General features: G+C 32.7%; 1 protein-coding gene across 3 annotated transcripts in view; it reads right to left on the bottom strand.

Annotated features, from left to right (window-relative positions):
• Window positions 1-2,043: 2,043 nt before the first annotated feature.
• Window positions 2,044-26,787, bottom strand: part of KIF18A (kinesin family member 18A) — an 85,007-nt gene continuing 60,263 nt past the window's right edge. For all 3 annotated transcript variants that reach the window (XM_012452247.2, XM_012452249.2, XM_012452248.2), the window contains 4 exons: window positions 13,878-14,325; window positions 13,066-13,173; window positions 4,966-5,075; window positions 2,044-2,705 (listed from right to left, as the gene is read on the bottom strand). In XM_012452247.2, coding sequence (XP_012307670.1) covers window positions 2,623-2,705; window positions 4,966-5,075; window positions 13,066-13,173; window positions 13,878-14,325 — 749 coding nt within the window. In that variant the 3' untranslated portion in view covers window positions 2,044-2,622. The remainder of the gene's footprint in view (window positions 2,706-4,965; window positions 5,076-13,065; window positions 13,174-13,877; window positions 14,326-26,787) is intronic.

Below are 26,787 nucleotides of genomic sequence, written 5' to 3'. Positions count from 1 at the left end.
AAAAATTAGTTATTTTAGCTAAAATATATCTATGATGTAACCAACACAAAGATAAAGGTTTGAGGTGATGGATATGCTAAAATCCTGACTTGATCATTGCACATTGTATACATGTATCAACATATCACACTGTACCCCATATATGTACAATTATTGTTTACCATTTAAAAGTACATGTATTAATTTTTTTAAAATAATCAAAAATCAAGCTGGGCGCAGTGGCTCACACCTGTAATCCCAGCACTTTGGGAGGCCGAGGCAGGTGGATCAAGAGGTCAAGAGATTGAGACCATCCTGGCTAACATGGTGAAACCCCATCTCTACTAAAAAAAAAAAATACAAAAATTAGCTGGGCGTGGTGGCGTGCGCCTGTAGTCCCAGCTACTAGGGAGGCTGAGGCAGGAGAATTGCTTGAACCCAGGAGGCGGAGATGGCAGTGAGCCAAGATTGCACCATTGTACTCCAGCCTGGCGCCTGGCGACAGAGCAAGACTCTGTCTCAAAAAAAAAAAAAAAAAAAAAAAAAAATCAAGCTGTAATGTTAGAAGTTAGGATAGCTGTTACCATTGAGGGATGTGGTGACTGGGAGAAGGTATAAGGGTGTCTTCCAAGGTATTGATAATTTTCTCTTTCACAATTTGAGTGCGAATTACATGGGCATGTTCACTTATGATTGATCTACTTTTTACATAAGGCTCACTTAAAAATGGTTTCACATTCACTTATAAAATAGCATTCTTGTTTTAGTTTAATTCACATAGTTAATAGCTTTCTTTTTCCATGTTCATTACGGTTTATTCCCCTTAACTTCCCCTTAATCTAGTTATATGACAAAGGCCCTTTTATTAATTTATAGAAGGCTAAACCTCTACCTGATACAAATGGTATAAGAAAATCATGCTCATACCTTATAGTATGAGGAGGATCATGAGGTATAGTCACTTATTAATTATGGCAGCCACTCATCAGTATCTGGTAAAAAGATTTCTTTCACCTAAAATGGAAAGGAATAGAGAGGTGAGAGTGACTGTTAAACAGGCAACAAAACCAAAAGCCAAATGACAAAGGGACCAAAAGAAAATGTGTGTATGGTAGTTTTCTGTATGACAGATCCTGAATATGCTCTATGAATAAGGAATCACCAGTGTCAGAGCTGAAAGAGACTACAAAGATTATTTCTCACACTCTCCCAACCAGATTTTAAATGGAAAAACTTGATTAGCTGAAAGGCTTAAAATGTTTCAGCTTGCTTGCTTTGGTGTGAAGGTTCCTGTGCTGCATAAAATTAAAAGTGCATTTGGCCAAATATTTGTTACATTCAGCAAACAAACAGGATAGGCAAGGCAAGTAAACAAGGTTGTATAAGTAAGTTGCAGCTCCATGTGCTTCCTATAGCAGCAAGAATGATTAAAACATCTTTTCTCATTAAGAAGCCTATGGATTATTTTCAGTTTTGGCTCTGGTGCCACATATCTTGATCTTATTTGAAATACAAATCTATGAAATTCACATTTTCTATAAAATAATAATTTAGAGCAGGAGTCCCCAACCACTGCCTGTTAGAAACCAGGCCACAGAGCAGGAGGCAAGTGGTAGGTGAGCTTGCTGGTATTACCACCTGAGCTCTGCCACCTATCAGATCAGCAGGGCATTAGATTTTCATAGAAGTGCGACCCCTATTGCAAACTGTGCATGTGAGGGATCCAAGTTGTGCACTCCCTATGAGAATGTAATACCTGATGATCTGTGACTGTCTCCTGTTATCCCAAGATAGGACCGTCTAGTTGCAAGAAAACAAGCTCAGGGCTCCCACTGATTCTACATTATGGTTAGTTATATAATTATTTCTTTATATATGTAATATAGAATGTAGTAAGAATAGAAATAAAGTGCACAATAAATGTAATGTGCTTGAATCATCCTGAAACCTTGCCCACCTTGGTCCATGGTTTTGTCTTCCACAAAACTGGTCCCTGATGCCAAAAAGTTTGGGGAATCACTGGTTTAGAGTATGTAAGGGTAGTAATGAGACAAGAAAATGAAAGACTTTAAAATCTACATCTTTAATATATCAAGTAGCAAAGAACAATATTTTTATTTGTGATGATAACTTAATATTTATAACGATGTTAAGGGCACATATATCTATACTTGTACATTAAAGTATTTTTGAAAAGGGAAGTCATATATATGACAAAAATAATGTATAAAAACATAATAGAGGACCAAATATATCTTGGGCCATAATTTTACCACTTCTAAATTCTTATTTCAAAAAATAATAAAGATAGTTTAACTCACTACTGTTTACTAAAACGTCCTAGTCAAATTGTTGTAGCATAGTAAAGCTAGGCTGCCACCATGCTAACTTACACTCAGGGATTTTAAAAGGCAACAAATATTTAAAACACTTAAAAGACAACCTTTTCTTTTGAAATTTTATATTTTTTTAGAATACAAAAGAACAAAACAAAGAGTTTCATTTTTCTGCTTGCTGAAAGTATTTGAGTAAACTTAGCTTTAAGATGAGTCTTCTTTCAAAGATTTTAATATTTTTGAAAGGGTACAGATAAACTTTGATAACAGATTTGATCAACTTCATTTTGCTTGGTTTTGAAGTGATTTATCTTAGATTTCCTTTAGAAATGTTTCTTCCAAATTTTCTAATCATGCTTGGACCTATTTTACAGATGTTTCTTTTATGTTCTAGAGAAGAAATAAAAAGACACATAAATATGGTAAAAGTATCATTCAAAAAGTTTTCATCATTCCACTTTTCAAAATTACAGCCACAGGAAGGAAAATTTACTCTTGAAATTCACAGTTGTTAATTAACATAATTTAAAATATAATGACAACAAAGAGACATTAATATCTTTGGTTTAAAAGCTGTTCAAATTCATACTGCAAAGTGAAGTTTCTGAGTGCATGCACATACACACACAGACATCAGGTGAAGTAGTTGAATTAACTAGTATGTTCACTTTCTTTCCTTCTGACTAATAAAAGACAATTTCTACAAGCATTTCTTCCTTTTCTTAGTTGTATCACCATTTTTTCCCCATTCCTTAGTTTATTTCCCCAGGGATTTAAAGTTCCATATTTTTCCGATTTAAAATTATCATTTGCATCTAATACTTCCTAAAGGGCTGCTCTTAATCCTATAGCTCTTTTTTCCTTTACTGCCATCTCTCAAATGTGTTCTATTTATGCCCATTCTTCTGGTTCTTCGTTAGCTTTCACCATCATTCTTTGTTCAACAAAGTGTTGTTACAACAGGGTGCCACTGACTTTTTTCAGCATCAGTTTAATTGCTTATTCACTTTCTTGGTCATATTAGGTTTTAGCTTTAGAAGCACATATTCACTTAAGACTATTTCTTATTTCTCTCGCTGCTCAGTTAACAGGAGTTGCCTTTCCCCCTACTGATCGTCTTGTGTTTCTTTATTTGTACACTGTTAGTTAGAACACTTGGTTGAATACATTCTAAGTAAAGCAGTCTCAATTCTCACTTTTTTCTGATGTGCATGTGGGCATTTTCACTTGAATATTATAATGTATATTAAATATTATCTTTCCTTATAAACTAATACCTCTTTCTAAGTGTTCCATTATCCTTAACAACATGTAATCTTTTAAACTTGGGTTAGCTCTCTTTTCTTCTTTGGCAAGCACTGTGATTTAGTATCATCTCCCACTTTTTTTTCCCCCATAGTAGATATTTTTACTCACATCTCTTTATACATGAAATACATGATACATTTGTATCTTCAGATAATAAGCATATTAGAAAAACCCAATTTCTATGATTTGAGAGTTTTTATAAATTTATTATTTGGCTATAGAATTATTATTCTTGAAGAACTTTTTCAGAAGATCAATGGGGCAGTACGCATCTACACTAACTACAGATACACGTTGTTAAGCATTATTAAATACAATATGTCAAACCAAATAATCGAGGTAAATTTTAAACTTTAGTACCTTAATGTCTGATGTTTCAATTTGCATGAGGATTATTTCTACTGAAGTTAAGGTAAACACTAGCTACTAAAGGAAGCAACCATTTACCAATACAGCTTGACAATGAAAAATTTTATATTACTCTAATCAAAGGGCATTGACAGAAAAAAAGTAACAACATCTTTCATGTTATTCTTAGAAACATTATATCATCAAGCACCTTTAAATTGCATCTGCTATAAGTTCCTATAGAGAACAATCAAACTAGGTCTTATTGATCTTTGTATTCATCAAAGGACATGGTAAATGCTTAGTAAATAAAGTTTCTGAATGAAGTCTTAGGAACTGTAGTGTCACAGAGATAGATATCTAGACATTGGGGCCTATAAACTGGCTGGCATAATATAGCTCTGGTTTAACTTAAGTGGTTTTGTTACCATGAACTCATGTCTCCCATATGCAGTTGATGGACTGTAGTATCTTTAATACTGATGGGAAAGATCCAACAGTATCTTTTCCAACAGCCAGTGGGAGTTACAATATGATTGTAACTAGATACAGACTGGAACCCGTGTAGTAGTTACACAATGAGTTAGAGGCCAAATTATTTAAAATATTACACTAAGAGAAAAATTTAAAGTGGGTATAGTTTATCTGTAAAATATACTTAATTAGTAACATTAAATAATACATTTAGCCAATCATTTCAATTATTATGAGGCAGTAGGGATAACTAAAAGGGTACAGAATGTAGAGTTGGAAGATCTGGTTCTGAGTTTGGCTCCACCAATATAATATCTGTGTGATTTTGGGTAAATGTTTTACATTTTGTGTTTTAAAGTTTCCTCATCTATAACATGTGGATAATCATACTTGTTCTACCACATAATAAAGGCAATCGATAAAAAGAGATTCTTATGAAAACATAATAAAAAACGTAAAGTACTGTATGATTGTCAACATAGTCATGCCATTAAATATCAAATTAAAAGCTGACACATACCCATTGTTGGTCTGTTTTCCTGTAAGTGCTTATCACTTGAATTCTCTTGTCGAACACGTTTGGCAAATCCAGAATTTACGTCTGCAGTTAACAAAGTGTTTGATGTAGAGCTTGAGGGGAAAAATTTTTAATTTAGTTAAGCATTGTTTTATACCTCAAAATTCAAACTCATATTCCACATGCAACAGTTGTGAAACCTCACAGAAGTAGAGGTACTAAATATATTTTTGGCCCACAGAGAAATTTAGTGGTGTGTGATTTTAAAAGGAATATTTAATATATTTATTCGAATTGAATGTTATGGTTGTAGGTGTATGTTATAATTCTGCAGCAGAATATTCCAGGGTGCTTTGCTGGCAGATAAGCAAGCACTATTATTCAAAACGTAGAGATCAGTAGCACATAGTCACAAGAGGTAAAAAAAAAACTAAGATCATGTTACAAATTTGGACCAAGAACTCTAATCTGAAAGGCATAAAAAAGTGAGATTGTTTGAAAAACCTTGTTTTAAAATGAAAGCAGAGTAACAGAATAAAAATCTCTAATTATTACAATCATAGAAACTGAAATAAAAAGAATGACCTGTTTTCATTTGCTCTAGCTTCAAAAATTTAATCAGTCTTATACTGCTAATGGTTCAAATTTCCAACTCAATTTCAGTTGACATATTAGTAAACACGTATTATGGCCTTGTGTTACAGGATATACAAATAAATAAGGCACACAAATCCCTGTCCTAAAAATTTGTACAATGGACATACAGTGGAGGGAGAAAAAAATAAGACAAATACATGAAATAATATAAAGTAAAGTAAAAATATAGTGCCAAAGTTTTCATAATACAAAGAGCTATATATTCCTGAGTGTAGAGTAAGAAAGAAAAATGGGAAATTTTGTGGATGCAATGAGTTTGATCTGGACCTTGAAAAAACTACTATCCTTCTTAGTCCTTAAGGGGATCAATTTTTAACAGGCAGGATTGGGGGTTGGGTGGAAAATGAACATCCTTCAGCACTGATTCAAATAAGCTAACTTTAGGGAAATTCTGGCTAATAATAAAGATACTATATCGTAATCGCCCTTATCCATGGGGGGGATATCTTCTAAGATTGCCAGTGGATGCCTGCAACCAAGGATAGTACCAAACCCGATATATACTATGTACTCTCCTTCACATACCCATGATAAAGTTTAACTTATAAATTAGGCACGGTAAGAGATTAACAATAACTAATAATAAAATAGAGCAATTATAACAATATATTATGATAAGATTATGTGAATGTGGTCATTCTCTCTTTTAAAATACCTTATTGTACTATAATCACCTAACTATGGGTATCTGAAATAACAGAAAGCAAAACTTGAATAAGGGGGGGTGACTACTCAGTGGAAGTAATGAAAAAGACACGATTTAGAAGGTACAATAACAAACTTGTATGTACAAATAATATATCAACTACAGTAGTTCCCACTTCCTAAATGGTGATAAATAAATTACTATGATTCTGTTTTGAATATTAAATACCCCTTTTTATTTGTCTATATCAGCTGTCCAAGGCAGAAATTCTTTTTTGGTCATTTGGATATTTTATGTTTTCAAATATAAAGATCAATGTTATTACTTTTGATAAAACATTGTTTCTTAAATTTATATCAAAGTTGTCTTTATTATTTTATGGTATGATTATTCACTTTGGTTAGTTCCAGGACCCTACTTTTTACTCATAGCATGTTCTTACTTAAAAATTAAGCTTTTGTATAGAGCTATTTGATTAGAACTCATATTTCTGAAATCAAACCCAACCCTAATAAGTCACATATTTATATGTAAGTAAAATATACCCAAAACTTTTTTCAATTTAGATAAAATAGTCCACTGATCAAATGTTTAACATTTATGTTGTAGGTCATAAACTACAAAGACTTAAAAATGGTATGAGTGCAAATTCAAATTGTGTTAAAGACTATAAGAAATCCAAAGACATTTCCAGTTGTGTGTCAAATCTATTTCCAAAACTATTAATAAAGTTAAGAATTAACCTTTTGCTCCCTTATATAGGTAGACTGTTTCTGCTCAATAAAAATAATACCTCTTATACTCTTTTGTCTGAAAAAATTTCTAGTTGAAATAATTAGACATCTTTCAAAACAAAATAAAAATGTATGGCATGTATGAAAGAGTTTTTAGTGCTTAGAAAATTGTGGAACAAACAAAAAACCAATCAACCAAATAAACATGATACAAACAATCCAAAACTTTGATGAATATAATTGAGAAGTAAAAGCAAACATTATGTATGTATTATATTTATATATTTGATAGGCTAATCCATTTGGTAAAACAGTCTGCTACAGAAATATTAAATAAATTGTTAAGATTAAAAATCTAATATTCTTAATTATTTAAAAAAATCTGTTGGGTAGGTTTTGGAATATCCAGTGCTTTTAAACTCTAAAAGTATTTTATACAAAATAAAAAAAAATGCTTATGCATATAGCTTCCCCTTCTTTATTTTTAAAATTATATTAGAATATATACACAACTAAATAAGCATATAAAGCTGCTAAATGGAAAATACCACAGTTTATTACTCTGAAGCTCATGTAACTTTAATTGGGGAAAAGGAAGATTAAAAAAAAGTAATTATGTACATTTCTAGCATTAATCTCTTTTAACCTTAGTTAATGGCAGGATCTGATTACTGGTACTAGAGGGAATGTAACAGAACAATTAATAGGCTATAAGAAATCAAGTTACTTTCTTTACATGTCCTTCAATATTATTTCACAATATTTGTTGTTCATGTAGAAGCCCTTTAACTTACCTAAAATCACTCCAAATACACAATTCATATACCTGGACATTTCCTGAAAAACCATTTGATTTGATAATAGCTAAGTTCACATTAAAAAATTATTCTTTTCTATAAATGTTTGCCACATCTTAGTAAACACAACATACTACCAGTGAAGGACAAGAAAACTCACTAAAATTAATAATGGAACAGATTATAAAACTGACACTATGTAAATTAGTGATAAAAGTAGATGAAACAAATGATTGTGGTTAGCTTGGTTCACTCATAAAGTGACTGACTTCTGTATATAAACCAGACTAATTGTACAACTCAAATTTTAACCTCAGCAAATATAAAATTTTAAATGTCATAGATAGAGATATTTAGAGAATATCCAAAAATTTTAAATTTACACATTCTAAGGCTCTCCTATACTTTTTTAGGAGGGACAAAGACATAATAAATTCACTTATGAGAAGATACTCTATTAAGGACAAATAAGTAGGCTATTTGTAAATTTGTTTCCTGTTGCTTAAATGATAACAGGTTCCTAATGGAAAATACATTTAAAAAGTCATTTTAAGGTCATCTATAAACGTTTCTCCCCATAATCACATAGCAAAGAAAAAGAGGTAGAGGAAGTCAGATCCATTTTATATTTGGTATATTTTGTCATTGTGTTCAATTTACAGTACATAAAGAATGTATCATGAACTTCAAGTCATATAACTCAGCATATTTAAGATTTTCCCTTATCTTTAGTTTTCAGTTGTTTTACTACTATATACCTAGGCATGTTTCTCTTTATTAATCCTGCTTGTGGTTTGCAGTGCTTCTCAAATCTGTGGTTTAATGTCTTTTGTTAGTTTTGGGAAATTATTAGCCATCATCTGAAATATTATTTTTCCCTATTTTTTCTCTCATTCCCTTCTGAGACACAAAATACAAAAATTGTAGACTTTAAAAAAGTGTGTCCCATGTCTCTTTCACTTCTTTCCATATTTTCCATCGTTTTATCCTTCTGCACATCAGTTTGAATACTTTCCTACCAGTCTAACTTTCAGAAAAAAATCCCAAAATATGAACTGATAAATAACAAGTAACAAAATTAAAGTTGTAAATAACAAATCTCCCAGCAAAGAAAAGCTCAGAACTTGATGGCTGCTGATTTTTACCAAACATTTAAAGAAGAACCAATACCAATCCTACCCAAACTATTCTGGACAACAGAGGAGGAAGGAATAATTCCAAAATCCTTATATGAGGCCAGTATTACTCTGATACCAAAACCAGACAAGGACACATCAAAATAAGAAAACTCCAGGCCAATATCCCTGATGAACACATGCAAAAATCCTTAACAAAATACTAGCAAACTGAATCAAGTAACAAATCAAACAGATCATTCAACACAACCAAGTGGGATTTATCCCAGAGATGTAAGATGGTTCAACATATGCAAATTAACCAACGTGATACATCATATCAATAGAATGAAGAACAAAAACCATACGATCACTTCAGTTGATGCTAAAAAAGCATTTAATAAAATTCAGTATCCCTTTATGATAAAAACTCTCAAAAACTGGGCGTAGAAGGAACGTATCTCAACACAATAAAAGCCGTATGTGACAGACTCACAGCTAGTACTATCCTGAATGCAGAAAATCTGAAATCCTTTTCTCTAAGATGTGGAACATGACAAAGATGCCCACTTTCACCAGTATTATTTAACATAGTACTGGAAGTCCTAGGTAGAGCAATCAGACAAGGAATGAAAAAAAGAGCATCCAAATTGGAAAGGAAGAAGTTAAATTATCCTTGTTTGCAGATGACGTGATCTTATTATATTTTTGGAAAAACCTAAAGACTCCACCAAAAAACTATGAGAATAGAAACAAATTCAGTAGAGTTATGGAATACAAAATCACCATACAAAAATTAGTAGCATTTTTATACAGTGAAATAATTTGAAAAAAAAAAAATTCCTTTTACAAAGCTAAAAATAAAATAACTAGGCGTTAACCAAAGAAATAAAAGATTTCTATAATGAAAACTATAAAACATTGATGTAAGAAATTGAAGAGGATACAAAACAAAATAGAAAGATTCCATGTTCACAGATTGGTAGAATCAATATTGTTAAAATGTCCATACTACTCACAGTGGTCTACAGAATCAGTGCAATCCCTATCAAAATCCCAATGACATTCTTCACAGAAGTAGGAAAACAATCCTAAAACTTATATGGAACCACCAAAGACCCAGAATAGCCAAAGCTATCCTGAGAAAAATGAACAAAACTGGAGGAATCACATTACCTGACTTCAAATTACACTACAGAGCTGTTTTATAACCAAAACAGGATGGGACTGGCATAAAACCAGACACAAAGACCAGTGGAACAGAATAGAGAACCCCTAAATAAATCCACACATTTACAATAAACTCATTTTTTACAAAGTTGCTAAGAACATACATTGGGGAAAAGATAGTCTCTTTAATAAACGGTGCTGGGAAAACTGTTTATCCATATGCAGAAGAATAAAGCTAGACCCCTATCTCTTGCCCTATACAGAAATCAAATCAAAATGGATAAAAACTTAAATCTAAGATCTCAAACTATGAAACTACTAAAAGAAAACACTGGGGATACTCTCCAGGATACTGGACTGGACAAAGATTTCTTCAGTAATACCCTACACAGGCAACCAAAGCAAAAATGGATAAATGGGATGACATCAAGTTAAAAAGCTTCTGTAAGGCAAAGGAAACAATTGATAAAGTGAAGAGACAATCCACAGAGTAAGAGAAAATATCTGTAAACTATCTGTCTGGCAAGGGATTAATAACCATAATACATAAGGAGCTCAAATAACTCTAGGAAAAAAATCTAATCTGATTTAAAAATTGGGCAAAAGAATAGATATTTCTCAAAAGAAGACATACAAATGGCAAACAGGCATATGAAAAGGAACTCAACATAACTGATCATCAGAAAGATGTAAATCAAAACTATAATGAGATATCATCTCACCCCAGTTAAAATGGGTTTTATCCAAAAGATAGGCAACAGCAAACATTTGCGAGGATGTGGAGAAAAGGGAACACTTGTATACTGTTCGTGGGGATATAAATTGGTACCACTAAAAAGAAAAGTTTAAAGATTCCTCAAAAAACTAAAAATAGAGCTACCATACGATCCAGCAATCCCCCTGGTAGATATATACAAAAATGAAACAAAATCAGTATAATGAAGAGATAACAGCACTACCATGTTCATTGCAGCACTATTCACAATAGCCAAGATTTGGAAGCAAACTAAGTGCCCATCAATAGATAAATAAAGAAAATATGGTATGTATACACAATTAAGTACTATTCAGCTGTGAAACAAAAATGAGACCTGGTCATTTGCAACAACATGCATAGAACTGGCGGTAATTATGTTAAGTGAAATAAGCCACGTACAGAAAGACAAACTTGGCATGTTCTCACTCATTTTGGGGAAGTTAAAAATTAAATAAATTGAACTCACGGAGATAGAGAATAGAATGATAGTTACCAGAGGCTGGAAAGGGTTTTTTGGGAGAATGGTTACTGTGACGGTTTCGGGAGACTGGGGAGATGGTTAATTAAGCAATCAAATGAATAATATCTAGTATTTGATAGCACAACAGGGTGACTATAGTCAACAATAATGTATTGTACATTTAAAAAATAACAGAGTATAATTAGATTGTTTATAACACAAAGGATAAATCTTTGAGGTGATAAGATACTATATTTACACTGATGTGATTATTACACATTGTATGCTTGTATCAAAATATCTCATGCACCCCATAATACATATACCTACTATGTACCTACAAAAATTAAAAATTAAAAACTATCTTTCAGTTCACTAGTACTCTTCTGCTGTACCTAATTTGTTGAATTGATTTATTGAGTTTTTAATCTCAGTAAATTCTTTATTTTCAGTTCTAGAATATCCATTTGATTAATTTTAAGAGAATCTGGTTCCTTGGGAAAGTATGTATTTCTTGAAATTATTACAGTTAAAATTTTAAATTCCTATCTGATAATTCCAGTATCTGCCTCACGTATGAATCACTGCTCCTATGATGTTTTTTTTTCTTTTAAATTTTAGTCATTTGGTCCTGTCTCCTGGCATACTTTGTAATTTTTGTTTAAGTGTTAAACATTGATATAAAAAAAACTATAGAGGTTCCAGATGGTATATTCTTCCAGAGATAATTTAATTTTCCTGTGGCAAGCAGAGAAAAAGATAAATCACCTTGATCCAATCAAGAATTGAGTTGGTCTAAGGTCTGTTTCAGGCTTCCAGAAACTGGCCTGTTTCTAGTTTGCCCTACTCCTAGTTGAAACACCCTTCAGGGAACTCAAAATCCTGAGGTGTTTAATAGGGCCTCTTCTTTATGGTAGTTCCTGAACTCTAATTTTTCTGTGAAAGCCTCATAAGAATGTCAAAACTCTGCTTAATACTTTAGCTTCTTAGCAGCTACTTTCAGCTTGGTGTCTTAGCCTTGCATTCCACAAAGCTGAGAACTTGGCAAATGCCTTGAGGATAAAAACTGCACAGAACAATTTTGTTTCCCTAGCTCAGTAACACTGCTGATAGCTCTAAGTTTCCATTTTCTGTTTGGCCTCTATGCCTTATGCCATAAATTAGCAAATGCTAAATAAAAAAAAGAGGCAGAGAAAGTCTGGCTGTCTATAGCATGTTTCCTTTTTCTCTGGGATCCTAGGCTCTCAATCCTGCCTACCATGGTTGTTCTCCATTGCCTTCAAGCAGCTGTTGGTTCTATTTTACGTACTCCTTATAATTGTTCTTGATGAGCAACTTGGTCTGATGCAAGCTAAATTGTCTTAGGCAGAAGGAAGAGTCTCTTCATTCATTATATATTAGTCATATATCATAATCCATTAAAATAACATAATTCTAAGATGGAAGAAATTTGGTAATGTTTAGAAAGGATAATAACCAAATAAGTAAAAATTGTTACCCCAGAAAAGTTAAAATTAAGTAGTTTTTGAAAGCTAGAAAACTTATTTATTTGTAAAACTCAAAAATATGAAGTACTTTACATAAATATCAAGTAAAATACTTGATTTTTCAAGATCTCCCTTTGATAATATAAATCTAGTACCCCATTCTGAGCAATTTATCCTAAGTATGCTTAAATATGAATTGAGTCTAATTACAATAGAAAACAACATATAAAGATGATCTTATATAACTATAGAAACTCATCCAGTTTATGTTTAATCATACCTTGCTAATTTCCGTTTCCTTTTGGCAGCAGTAGTCATTGCCATATAGGATGGCACCATGCTTTGTATAGGCATAGAATGCTTAGATGAGAATGAAGAAGGGTCAAGCCTGTATATTAAAGTGATAAATAAAATATAATAATTTTGATTTAAACTATGAAGAAAAAAGGAAGCAAACATTTCCATAATTAGAAAACTATTTGGTATTAATATATAAAGAAAAACATTCTGCTATACCATAAAGATTTTCTTGCCTGACTGGGGTTTTCTTTTCTCTTTTTAATATATGTAAAGTTCCTATCAAGAGATTTCTTCATTCCCAATGGCATAGAATAGTGAAGGTATTTTTCTTTCCATATTTAGATTGGGCATGATTATACAGATAAAGTGAGAAGGATATGTTTGCTTGGATGACACACACTCAACCATACTTTAGTGGTATGACTATTTCAGAGTAAGATGAGTTTTTAATAGAAAGTGTGGAATTTCCTTTAGTGAAAATATTAATAAATAATAAACATAATAATCTTCCAATGACAGCTTTTATAATCCAATTTCAGGGTAAGAGAACAAACTAAATATATCTTAAGTTCTCTCCTAGTCTAATGAGGGTCAATTGACTTAAGATATCAAATTTAAGACTTTAAAATATTGAGTTAGTGAGTTAATATTCAGAGAGAAACATAATTAAAATTTAATGAAAGTAAAACAGACTGTTTTATAATCAAAATAGCACACATGGTTTATGAAATAATCTCAACTAATAGTTGAAAGTCTACATAAAAAAAAAGAATTGGCAAATTTTTTTTGTACCGTTGTAAAATGTTTTTGTTGTCATTTAGTAGTGATTCTTGTTCAGGTAATTTACACTTCAAGCTCTTGGTGTCTTCACATATAGTAAATGTAGAGTCCAAGACCTCCTGTCCACATTCTTCTCTTCTGTTATGAGGGATAGTTACTTCACACAACATTTTCAGAGAATTATCACTGTTTATGTTTGAGCTGATAGCCTGAAAACTTGTAGTAAATGATGATGGTTTTATTAAAGTTACTGCAGATGGATTTTGAAAAGTTTTTCTACAGTCTTCTGGTGTATACACAATAGGCTGAAGTTCTTTGCAAAGAGAATCATTGAGCTGCACACTTTCAAATGATGGAGATTTTAGAGTATGCTGTCCTTTCAAGGGAGATGGCATTAGTTTTCTCCGAGTTCTTTTTTGTGGAGGAATCTTAAGCAGATTAGATTCACTTGAAGATGCGCCTGTTCAAAAAATAAAAAATAAAAAATAAAAAAGACACTTAATAATGTTTCCTAAATAAATTTTTAAAAATAACTCCATTAGTTTTAAAACTAACAAACCTTAATAATGTATTTTTATGCCAATTGATAAATATCTGAAAAATATAAGTTGGAAAGGAAAATATCATGGTTGATTACTAAAAACTTTAAATAAAGTTGATAAACTCATTATAAGGAAATTATATAACATAAAATAAATACATTGCTAATGTCTATATTAATTTATAGGCATAACTTTCTTGAGATATTGGGTAATTAGGGAACAAATTTCCAATCAATTCCAACAAAATCCACAATTTCTAGCTTTCATGTTTGATTTGGCTTTAAGATGAAAATAGTATTAAACTTTTAGTACTGTTTTTTAAACACTTGTTCCATTGTAAAATGTTATTAGTTTATTACTTTTGTCTTGTTTTTTAGATTCAAGGGTACCTGTATAGGTTTGTTACATGAGTATACTGGGTGATGCTAGGGTTTGGGTGTCAGTGATCAGTTTATTACTAATTGAATGGAAGTCTAGTCTAAATTAACAAGAATGGAAACAACCAGAAAAATTCTGAGTGAATGAAAGGATTGTTTTTGTTAAGTGTCAGGTATACAGAGTCAACCTTCGGTAGCTGCGGATTCTGCATCTGTGGATTCAACCAACTGCACACTGAAAATATTCAGAAAACAAACAAACCAAAATAATAAAAAAATAAAAATATATAACAACCACTTTATGGCATTTGTATTGGATTAGGTATTATAAGTAATCTAGAGATGATTTAAAGTACACAGAAGGATACGTGTAGCCTATATACTATGCCATTCTATGTAAGGGACTTGAGCATTCATAGATTTTGGTATCTGGATGGGTTCCTGGAATCAACTTGCTTATCCCCAGGATACTGAGAGAAAACTGTAGTCAGTTAAGCAGTCTAGTTAACTGATTTGTCTCCTATATAATATGTAACTCATAGGTTTGCAAAAATGAGATTTAATACTAAAGATAAATGAAATAACTCAGAGTTCAGAGTACTTTTACCCTCATCACTCTGTAGAAGTCAATCTCCTAAATGTCAAGAGGTCACCAAGTCTGATGATCTTTCTTAGCTATATCTAATAACTTCTGTAGCTTTTCAAAATTATATCTTTACTATTCCAACATATGTGTTATTCTCTTCTTCTTCCATCCAGTAAATGTACACATTTCCCTAAGGAGCTGTACTTGACCCTCTAGTTGTCTTGTTCCACACAGTTTCTCATATTTCTAATTACACTTTTATCATTACCTTCTCTGTCACCTGGGTTCCAAATTACTAGATTTTTGTTTTCATTTCTTTTTCCCTTGCATTTCCCAATCTCTATCAATTCTGTCTTTCTTATGCTTATAGTTAAAACATAATTCTGTTTATGTCATCCTTCTGATTAAAGACTTTGTAGTAATCTTTAAATAGAAACAAAATATGCTAATATTTTTAGTTGGGGAATTCATGGTCCTTGCTCCAAAATTAAGAAACAAATTACTTACAATATCAGATTTAGTATTTAATGCTTAACATTTAAAAACACAAACATCTGGTAAACACCTTTTATTAATGCCCAAAATAATAAATGACATATGTAACAATACAGTTGATCAACATCAGTGTGATTATCTTACATTTTTCAATTAACTTTTCTCTACCTACTTCATTCTGGTGAAATTCATGGTGTCTGACACAAAATACCTTTTTTGGAGTGTACTGTCAATGGAAGAAACTATAATGTGTATTTCCATTCATGCTGTCTGATCATGAAGTAAAATTCCCAGTTGATGTTATATTTACTTTACTATATAATACTAACTTAAAGAACATTGAAAGCAGAATAAGATAAATGTTACTCATTTCAATAAAGAAATTCAAACTTTCAACCAAGTTAGAAAATACACTTAAAGCAATCAGCAACAGTATATGCATTATTCTTATCATATTACTTGACGATATGCTCTGCTATGGCTAGGTTGATAATTACTCTCCAGGAAATAAAATTTAAAAACAGAAGAAAAATATGATCCCTGTTCTATTAAGGAATCTTACTTTTCTGAGAACTAGATAAATGAGAACCAGATCTTAAAATAATTTTCCACTCCCTTTAACATGACATTTGTCAAATTTTCCACTACCAGATATTTTTATACTAATACTACAGTGTAAAGACAGTTACTTTTCTCCACTGTGCTGCTACCACCAATTTGGTGGCTATTCATAGCTGGAAGATTAACTTCTTTTCCCACGAGAGACAGCAGGGGTATAGAGGATAGAAAACTACATGGAGGATAGAGGACTGAATTGGGAGTCAGGAGATTTGGATTCTATTTCTGGCTTCACCAACAGCTCACTGAATGACCTTGGGCAACTCACTAAGCAGTGTGGGCATTAATACAACTTTTTCAGGAAAAGTTGTAATTTACTTTCCAATAATGAATAACTAACTTACTGTTATCTCTAAAACAATACATTTCATACAATGCCTCACTTTCAGTTTATCAGATATCTAGTTTGTCAAGGCTGATGATTAATATAAACCCCAAGTATTATTGAAACAGGTATATATGTTATTTGCAAATGTAGAGTTTATAATAACATTTTAAACTTTAAAACACAATGGAAAGTAAATTCTTAAGGGACAAGTATGATACAGAATCATTATTTTTAAAAATACATACTTAGAGGGTATAATCTCTGAGAGTGGCAACTGGGCAAATTCCCATGACGGTGGAGCACATTTTTCCTACTGCAAGTAAAGAGTGATAAAAAATCACAGTCTTCCCATAGAACATTGAAGAAATATCTACCTGTCCTTTGGGATAATCTAAACACACACCAGACATCAAATTTAGTAGGATCTGACTGACTAACAATTTGTCAGTAAAAGGAATAGTGATATCACAATGCTGTATCTTTAGCCGTAATTCTGCGCAGAATATGATAAGCTGAAGAAGCAGCATGGAGATATGGTAGTCAATGTGGATCTACATACACTCGTTTTACTGGGCCTCGAAGAAGAGATGCTACAGACACATAGCATGTATATGATATAAATCTAAAGAGTTCTTTTCATCTTCTCAATTATTAAGTTCAGATAAAATAAAAGAGCAGAAGGTTGATGATCAATTCAGAACTACTTAGGCTGATTAGTTGCTAACAAAACTTCAGGAGCTAACCAGAGCAAACACAAAATTTAAAGGTTTAAATAAAAATTTAAGTCAATCTTCTGTAACTATAAACATAAAAGGATAATGACCCAATTTAATGAAAACTAAAAGAATAAAAACAACTAAATTTTACTTTGAATAACATTTTTAGAATATATAAATACAATTACATAAGAAATAATTATTCTCCTTTAGCTAAGCTAGGTAATAAGGAACTTTATGTGGGTATGGCAAGTGGAGAATCTTGAGTTAGGGGATCAGAGAGTTTAACAGGCTATACGAACTATTAGATATGTTAGGTCTACGTCTATAAAAGGGATCTGCTGTACTTTTCCATTAGAGGAAAAGGATGTACAGTAACTTTCCAGAAGAGTAAGCATGGGACAGTTGTAGTCTCCCGATTCAGCTTGGGAAAATACCACCTAACAAGATTCTGTAATTCTTGTGCTTACAGAGTAGAAGTGATAAAAAAGAAACTTGGAAGCAGATTATAATTCCTTTAGAAACACCCCATAAAATGAGAAAATGAATCACAAAGTTGCAGGCTGTGCCTTGCAGAACAAGAGACCATATAGATGATGATAGTCAATAAAATACCCTAGCAACATGGGTGCTACACAGAAGGGAATAGGAAATTAAAAATGCATTGTTATAAGGCACACTCTTGCAAACTAGATTAGGGAAGACTGGCAGCTACTTGGGAAGAAATCTCTCCAGGGTCTAAGGAACTAGCCCAGTGTATCATATACTTGAATACAAGAGGCAGTGGGTAGCAATGTATATTATGGTTTCTGAGTAATTTTGCGATTTCCACGACATCTCTTGGGACTTTAATTCCTCAACATATTATAAGTGTGCTGCATTTCTATTACCCTGAATGATTATGACCCATGGGATATAAGTGAATAGGACTTGTTGGAATATATGTCCAAATAATAACAATAAGCATAATTTCAAAAAATTTAAAAGAAAAAAATTGCTACTACTATTTTAAATCCAGGATCAATTATGTTTTATTTATGAAAAAAAGTTGTAGTCAGCTGTGGTACAAAAGCAACAATCTAAGAGAACTACACCTTTATAAAAAGAATTAACTGTCCTTCCACCTTAGTACCTACCATGCCATGCTAGGTACAGTGGTAAACAAGACAGTTAAGAATTTACATTTTTGAGGGGAGAAGGAAAATGACAATAAACAAATAAAATTGGGATGATAAATTAATTGTAAAGACAATAAAACAGAGAAATGGAATAGGTAGTGACGGGAAGTAGAAAGAATGTTTTAACTATGATGGCTAGAAAGGCAATTCTAAGGATGGGATATGTGATCTGAGACTTGAATGGCTATGAAAGGAGCCAGTTCTATGAAGATCTGGGGAAAAAGGCAGAAAAAAATAGCATGTGCAAAGAAAAAATAGCAAGGCAACAATGAATTTGTTAAGCTTGAGGAAAAGAGGCTAGTTTGATTGAAGTGCTGTGAGTTAGAGCGACAGGCGGAATGAGAAGAGGCTAGAGAGATCAAAAGGGGCAACTTATGTTAGGATTTATGGACAAGATAAGGGTTTTGATTTATTCCAAGTGCAAAGAGAGATATCTGTGGAGAGTTTCAGTTATGGATATGATGTGATCTGATTGATGTTTAGGAAAAGGAATAATTTGCTTGCTGTGTCAAGAATGGTCAAAAGAGAGAAAACAGAAAAATTGGTAACAAGGCTATTGCTATAGCTTAGGCAAGAAATGACAGCTTGGATAAGAGTAGTAGGAGCAGTGATGGAGAGATGTGAGAAGGGTATTACAGTCAAATAATCATATAAAAATCATGTAAAGTAAATCCATATTTAATGATATCTATGTATGTAATTAGCTGCCTTATAATAAAGAGTTCACAGAAAGTAGTACATATTAATTCTACATAAGTAAATTAAGAGAAATTGACAATGTTCCATAAAACCATGAACCATTTATGCATGTTATTCCCTAAATTTGGCATTCTTTTTTTTTTGACATCCCCTTCCCTCTAACCCCACTGATCAGGCTTGGGGTCCTGTCCTCTATTCAGGAGTTCTGATCCATGTAATAGTAGGAGCTGGAATCTACATTTTTCCCTTTCTAGCTTGGATGCTCATAGAGACTTGAGGGAGCAGAAACTCTTTGAGGTTTGAGGCTGTGATTTCTTATTCAGAGATGATGAGTGTTATTATTATGCTGAGGTAGGGGAAAGGAAAGAAAAGGAGTAAGGATAAGTAGGAAATGATCTTAGAACAAGACTAGCAGATAGAGACGGTACTAAAAATCAACTTTGGCTCCTTGGAAGTTGTACCAAGGGCAATGAATGGGTAAGATTTAAGTTGGTAGAATGACGTTAAAAATAGCGTCTCTTTTTAGGTTAGGCACCCTACTTTCTCTGCATATTCATCTCTAGACACTCCCAAATAATTAAAACAGGTTTATAGACAGTTTCAGACATAAACATACCATGTTTTCAGATACAAGGCCTAACTGCTTGTCTTCTAATGTTTTAATATAGCATTCAATTTTTAAAAGGGAGCCAGTGTATTTTGATCCATGTTTAATGAAGCTTGAAAATGCAAAATGTAAACTTCTAATGAATGAGTTTTGATAAAATAATATACATATTAGAATCCTTTCTTTTTGAAAGGGAAGGAATTTAAAAAGATGGTGGATGCTTGAAGAATTTCTTACTAGAAACAGTACTTGGTTGGCACACTTGAGAAATATCCATAGTACAAGAAGGCATTTGAAGGTTAACTGCAATAGACAAATTTAACCCAAGTGATAACTTTAATATAGGTATGTAGCTCCCATTCAGATTCCCTTTAAAATGGTCATATCATTAAAAAAAAGGGGGGGGGGTTAATTTGACCTAATGTTGGTAATGGGAAAACAATATCATCTGAATTGCAGAACATTATAGGATTTTCTGAAGAATATTGTATAGCTAAGACTCTTAAAGAAAGGCATGGAGAAGAATGACTTACAGTAGTCCCTGTCCTTCACCCTTCAGTGCTATCCCAAGGAGTTAGGTAACTGACACTGGCAGATGTCAGTGAAGTTCCTTAAATTAGGACCAGGGATGACGGAGTAGGTGGGAGTAGGGGAGAATGAGTGAGATATGGCTATGCAATATAGTAAAATGCCAACATCTTGAACAGTGAAAGTAGCACTAAGAGGCTCTAAAATTTAGTCCTGGCTCAGCAGCTTCAGTGCAGAAAAAAACAATACTGAAAAGTACCCAATGTTATTGGGCTTGCTCCCATCACTGGTGGCTATACCACACATGGATGAGACACTTTTGGGCAAAGAGGCAGATTTCTAGGTGAGACTACCTGTGGCTCTGGTTCCTTCTCTACATTCCTTAGGCTGGTGGAACGGTGGACAGGAATGTATTTTTTCCCCTTAATTTTATAAGTAAAAGCATAATTATAATAAGCAGACAAAAAACTCACAGGATCTATAAAAAGAAAATATAAAGAAATGACAGAGCAGGCATACAAACTCAGACGTTTTGCTAATTCAGATGCCAAGTTCTTCACCACCAGAAAATACTAAGCCTCTACTACAGAGGTAATTAAATCACTTAGGCAATGACTAAATAACTAAATGAACATGAACATTCACAATTATACTGATATTTAAAACTACATTTTATAGATTATTTGATGATATGAAAAAATGTTCATTAATGAAGTAGTATATGATATGATCCCAATTTTGACAAAACAAAATAAAAACAACCAAAAACAAATCAAAGCATACAACCTCCCTGAGCAAAAAAGGGGGAAAAAGTAACAGAAAACAGAGAAGGAAATATACCCCAATTCATCAAAATATTAAACCAGGTTTATAGTTCACTGGGAAAATAATAAATTATTTTATTTTCCTTTTTATACGTTAGTTTATATAATAAATATAATCCTTCCCTATAAAATAACAAATGACAAAAAAAGTGGGGAATAATGTTTGGGGTAGTGGGTAGGAAGCCAATAAAAAATCAGCTCTTTCAAAGCTCTGAAGATTTCAGGAACTGAAGGCATGAGGTTGTCTCTGAAAGCATGGGCTGGAGTTAAAACAGAAGAATTCTTGGAAGTCTGTATAAGAAAATTGGATTCCGAGGTCTCCCTTACCCCATTACCATCACCTACATTGCCAGGTGACTGCTCCTTTGTTACTCCATTAAAAGACATGAGGTTTTACTCTCTGGATAGGCTGTAGACTGGGGCCAACATGCACAGCTGACACTAGGTGCATTAAGTAATTTCTTAATAATAAATGTATGCTGATTTTTCTCCTACTTCTCTATAATACTGGTAGCCAGGCCCATATACCCGCTAAATGGAAAATCAAAAAGTTCTTTGTAAATGAAACATAAAAATAAAAAAGACATAGGTATTGACATTTGTAGGTTCCCCCAGATTGATTAGTTTTCTGGAGATAACTATAAAGCAGAACCAATGAGTTCAATCCTAGCTTTTGTAATACTTACTCATTAATTGTTTAGAAAACATTTTAAAATATTTATACGATGCTTTAAGGCATCTTATAAAAAACTGAAAATGTGCATTTCAGGATAAAGTGGTGAGTGTTCTATTCATCTGTTCCTGCATTATGGCTAGAGATTCCTGCTTCAAAAAGTTTGTTTACTGTAAGTCCAAAGACCGACTTAAAAAGGAAGTTAGACAAAAACATTTTGTTGAGACTGCCAAGTTTTAGAAGCCTCTCAAAAGACTTTTAAGTATTAAAACAACTTTTAAAATTAACTGTAAATGCATGCACTGAAATCATGGATCAGATGGAGAAGGAATACAAATATTTTGATCATTAATAGCCCAGATTCTAAAACAATGTAACATGGATTACAACAAAAGTATATTAACATTTGTGTACTTGTAGAGTATTAAATATGCTATTAATGAAACCACAGCTAAAAATCAAAACAAAAACAGTGAAATCATAATGAAAACATAATTAATTTGCATGACAAACTAAATTACGTTTGCTAAGTGGTTATAAAAATTATAGATAAATATTTGGTGACTGGTTAAGTGGTTAAAAAAGTCAAGTTGAAGATTCATCTGCCACTCACTATCTCTCAAATGTGTAGGATTTTAAGAGATATAACTGACGAATGGCAGCATAATAAATGCAACAAATTGGGCATTTTTATTTTAACATAACGTAGGAAAATCTGATGAAGAAGTACATAAAAAAGACCTGAAAAAAGGTTTGACAAATTGACTGCCTATACCTTGAGAGAAACATCTATAAATGTACATATTGGTGGTGTTGCTCATTAAGGTAGTTAAGTCTACCTATAAGCATAATCTAGTCTACTTCAGTATTTGCATCTTCCAAATATTTCAATTCTCCAAGAAGTCTATATCTCACAGATTTGGCTGAGGACTCTAAAATGTTTCCAGGAGAAACCAGAAAAAAAAATAAAAGAGATGCTTCATGTCTATTTCCCTAAAATTAGTTTTTAAAAAAGTCAGTATATTCTTACTTCTTTTTTTTTTTGAGACAAAGTTTTGCTCTTGTTGTCCAGGCTGGAGTGCAATGGCGAGATCTCTGCTCACCGCAACCTCTGCTTCCCGAGTTCAAGCGAACTCTCCTGCCTCAGCCTCCTGAGTAGCTGAGATTACAGGTATACACACCACGCCCAACTAATTTTTTTGTATTTTCAATAGAGGTGGGGTTTCCACATGTTGGTCAGGCTGGTCTCGAACTCCTGACCTTAGGTGATCCGCCCACCCTGGCCTCCCAAAGTACTGGGATTACAGGCATAAGCCATCTCATCTGGCCTATTCTTACTTCTAATAGATGTTTTTAATAATATTTTATTTATTTAATTATTAAAAATTTCCTTAAGTAGGCCCTAAAATTAAATGTTACACATATTCACGTATACATATGTGACATTACATATTGTGTATATATATATATATTTTATATAACATATACATGTCACTTCTTACCTGATCCTGCTAAAATGCATTAGCAAAACCAATTAAGGTGGTGGTGTTGTGAGTGAGTTAATTCTTCACCTCTCATGATTAGAAGTTATAACACCTAAACACAGTTGAATCAAGAAACAGCAGTATAGCCTACTGGTAGTTCAGAAATACTGCAAATACTAGCTGCGCACGGTGGCTCACTCCTGTAATCCCAGCACTTTGGGAGGCTGAGGTGGATGGATCACCTGAGGTCAAAAGTTCAAGACCAGCCTGGTTAACATGGTGAAACCCCACCTCCACTAAAAATACAAAAAAATTAGCTGAGGGGTGGTGGTGGCACCTGTAATCCCAGCTACTCGGGGGGCTGAGGCAGGAAAATCCCTTGAATCCAGAAGGCAGAGGTTGCAGTGAGCCGAGATGGCACCATCCCGCTCCAGCCTGGGCAACAAGAACCAAACTTTGTCTCAAAAAAAAAAAAAAAAACACAAAAAAACAAAAAAACAAACAAAACCAAACAAATATTGTAAATACTGTAAGTTTGTAACATATAATCACCCAGCATATATTCCAACTGAAAACAGAAAAATCCCCAGTAATTTTATATCTATCTTCCTAAGGATAGTTTTAAGAAATGTTGGAAACATCCTTAAAACAGTTAATTGTCAATGACAACTCATATCCAAATAATTTTGAACCAAATGCTTGGTTTGACTCCATCATTACTATTAAAAAAAAAAGGAATAAACTTACACCAAATGTTTCCTAGTAGCAAAAACTGAAAGGCTCAAGAAAGGTAAGTCCTTACCTGTTTTAACTATGACATTTCCATGTCATGGGAATTATACAGTTTGGCAATCTACATCTAGTTTTCACTGAATCTCTACTTTAAAAGAGTAGTCCTATCTACTGGCCACCTGGATAGTTACAATGGGGATCATCGTATATGCACAACCAGAATTTAGTACTAGATGGTTTTAGTAGTCACTTAAACTTCATTATGTTATAATTCGTTGCTCACAGCAAGAAAATGACATGCTTAAAGTCATGATAGCAGTTATATTTATTGTTGCCAGAGCTGGAGTCTTGTTTCTTACTTTCCAGGGGGAAGTCAGGTAAAAAGTAATGCAAGCAATACAGAGTAATAATATATATAATTAACATAATGGAGACTTAAAAAAATAAAACTTCCTTCATAGACTTAAAAATGTGAATAGGAGGCAACATACTACTTCATTGCTCCCAAAATCAAATGCTATCTCCTATTACTACTGAAAAGAGAAAGTAAGCAGATAAAATACGTGTATCTTCATAACCTAAAATTGGGTTAAAAACCCACCATTAATCAGAGAAAAAAAAATACATGTAATACATTTGGCAAAGGATTTAGAACTCATGTATGTGTATGTCTGTATGTATGTCTATGTATATACGTGTATATAGGTTGGCTGGTCTGTCTCTGAGAGAAATAATTCTTACAAAATAAAATAGATAAGAGAAAAACAAGGCAAAGGAAAAAGTAATTCAGAAAAAATCATAACTAGACAAAAGCACATGAAAAAATGTTCACCTTCATCTTCATTACCCACTTATGATGATAGGCTACAGTTATAATAGTTCTAGGGGTGGGGAATCTGACAATGCACATCAAATGCTTTCAAAATATACATACTCTTTCATTTAGCTATTCTTCTAGGGCCTTAATTAGGAAATAATTGGCAAGTTGCAAAATAAATACACATGCACAGACATTTAGTGGGGTGTTGCTTTTAACAAAGTGAAAACAAACTAAATGTTAATTAGTAGGAGATTAGGTAAATATAATATGCAGCTATTAAAAATGACTTAAATTCATATTTGTTGATAGGAAAATGCGTCTACAGCAAGTAGTTCAGTGAAAAACAAGCTGGTCACCAACTACATGTATGACAGATTCCATCATTTTTGTTTTAAAAAAGCAAACCACACATGTATGCTTAGAAAAAAAGTCTGGTAGGCTATTAAAACTAAATACTAATATAGGTTAATAAAGTATATCTTGTTTCTTTTGGCTTGACTTTTTTCCAAATTAAAAAACAAATGTTTATTGCTAAGATAGTAACAAGGTTAAAACACTAGTGAAAGGAGTAAAAAACTTAAAAGCTATGGGAATACAAAGGAATATATGCAGGCAAAGGAAAGATGATCCATTAAAGGTAAGGTTTCATGAAGAAGGAAATATCTGAATTGGACTCTCACTGTGGAGAAAGATTTAGGCCAAGAAGTGGGATGGAGGGAGAGAAAACAGCATTTGAAATTGATGGGAAAGCTTGGAAATTGCAGAGGCAAGAAACAGAAATCATGTTATTTGAAAGCTGGGATACCAGGTGCTGGAAAAAAGTACACCTACAGCTTGACACGGGACTAAAAAAGCCTTTGAAGGCTCTTCTAAGATGTCTACGCTTTATTAGGAAGATCCCTTTGGTGGCAATGTGAAGTGTAGACTGCAGTGGAAAGAGACAAGAGAAATTAAAAATAGTTTAGATATCATTATATTATTAATTTCTTATACCAAATTTTCTAAAAAATATTTTAAAATAAAGAAACACCTTTTTCTCTCTTTGTTTTAAATCTCTAAAACACAACTACTAAATGGTAATTCATGTGGCTTCTTAAGTAGAGGGGGCTCTATATATTTCAGCTTTTTGAAATATTTCACAGATGGTTCCTTTAAATAAAATAAAGAGACTAGATAATTTACCACTAATGGGTTAAAAATCCCAGGCCTTTTGGGGTCATCTTTTGATGTGCCATATCATGTGTTCTGAATGATTTTACCCAGAGGAACTAATTTATCAAAAGCTTAAGACTGCAAATGTTAAAAGATTTACAGAGCTGTATGTTATTGTAAAGGCAGAATGCAGTATTTAGCAAACACGAGCCATAGGCTGCAAAGTAGGGTTCATGACATGGAGACACTGATGAATGGGATTAGATATAATTGAGGCATGGTACAAAATGATGGCAAGGATTCTTCTTTTGCAAGCACTCCTGTTAATATGTATGTGAGGAGATATTCTAGGAAACTATCTAAATCAAAATTATTTGTCAAAATTCTAAAGTGAAATCAAATATTAATATATGCATTGCAATAAACACTTCTAGGCTACAAATGATTGACATAATTAGTGTACTCATCATAAATCTAGATTCTTTTTAACGGCCTTATGACCCATGGAATTCATAGTTGCAAATGATACAGGTAAATGAATTTTAACTATTTATAAGATATGA

Source organism: Aotus nancymaae, unplaced genomic scaffold, assembly GCF_030222135.1.
Source record: "Aotus nancymaae isolate 86718 unplaced genomic scaffold, 86718_ANA_hifiasm-v0.15.2.pri h1tg000059l, whole genome shotgun sequence".
Classification (NCBI taxonomy): Eukaryota; Metazoa; Chordata; class Mammalia; order Primates; family Aotidae; genus Aotus; species Aotus nancymaae.
This window is presented reverse-complemented; position numbering and strand designations above follow the sequence as displayed.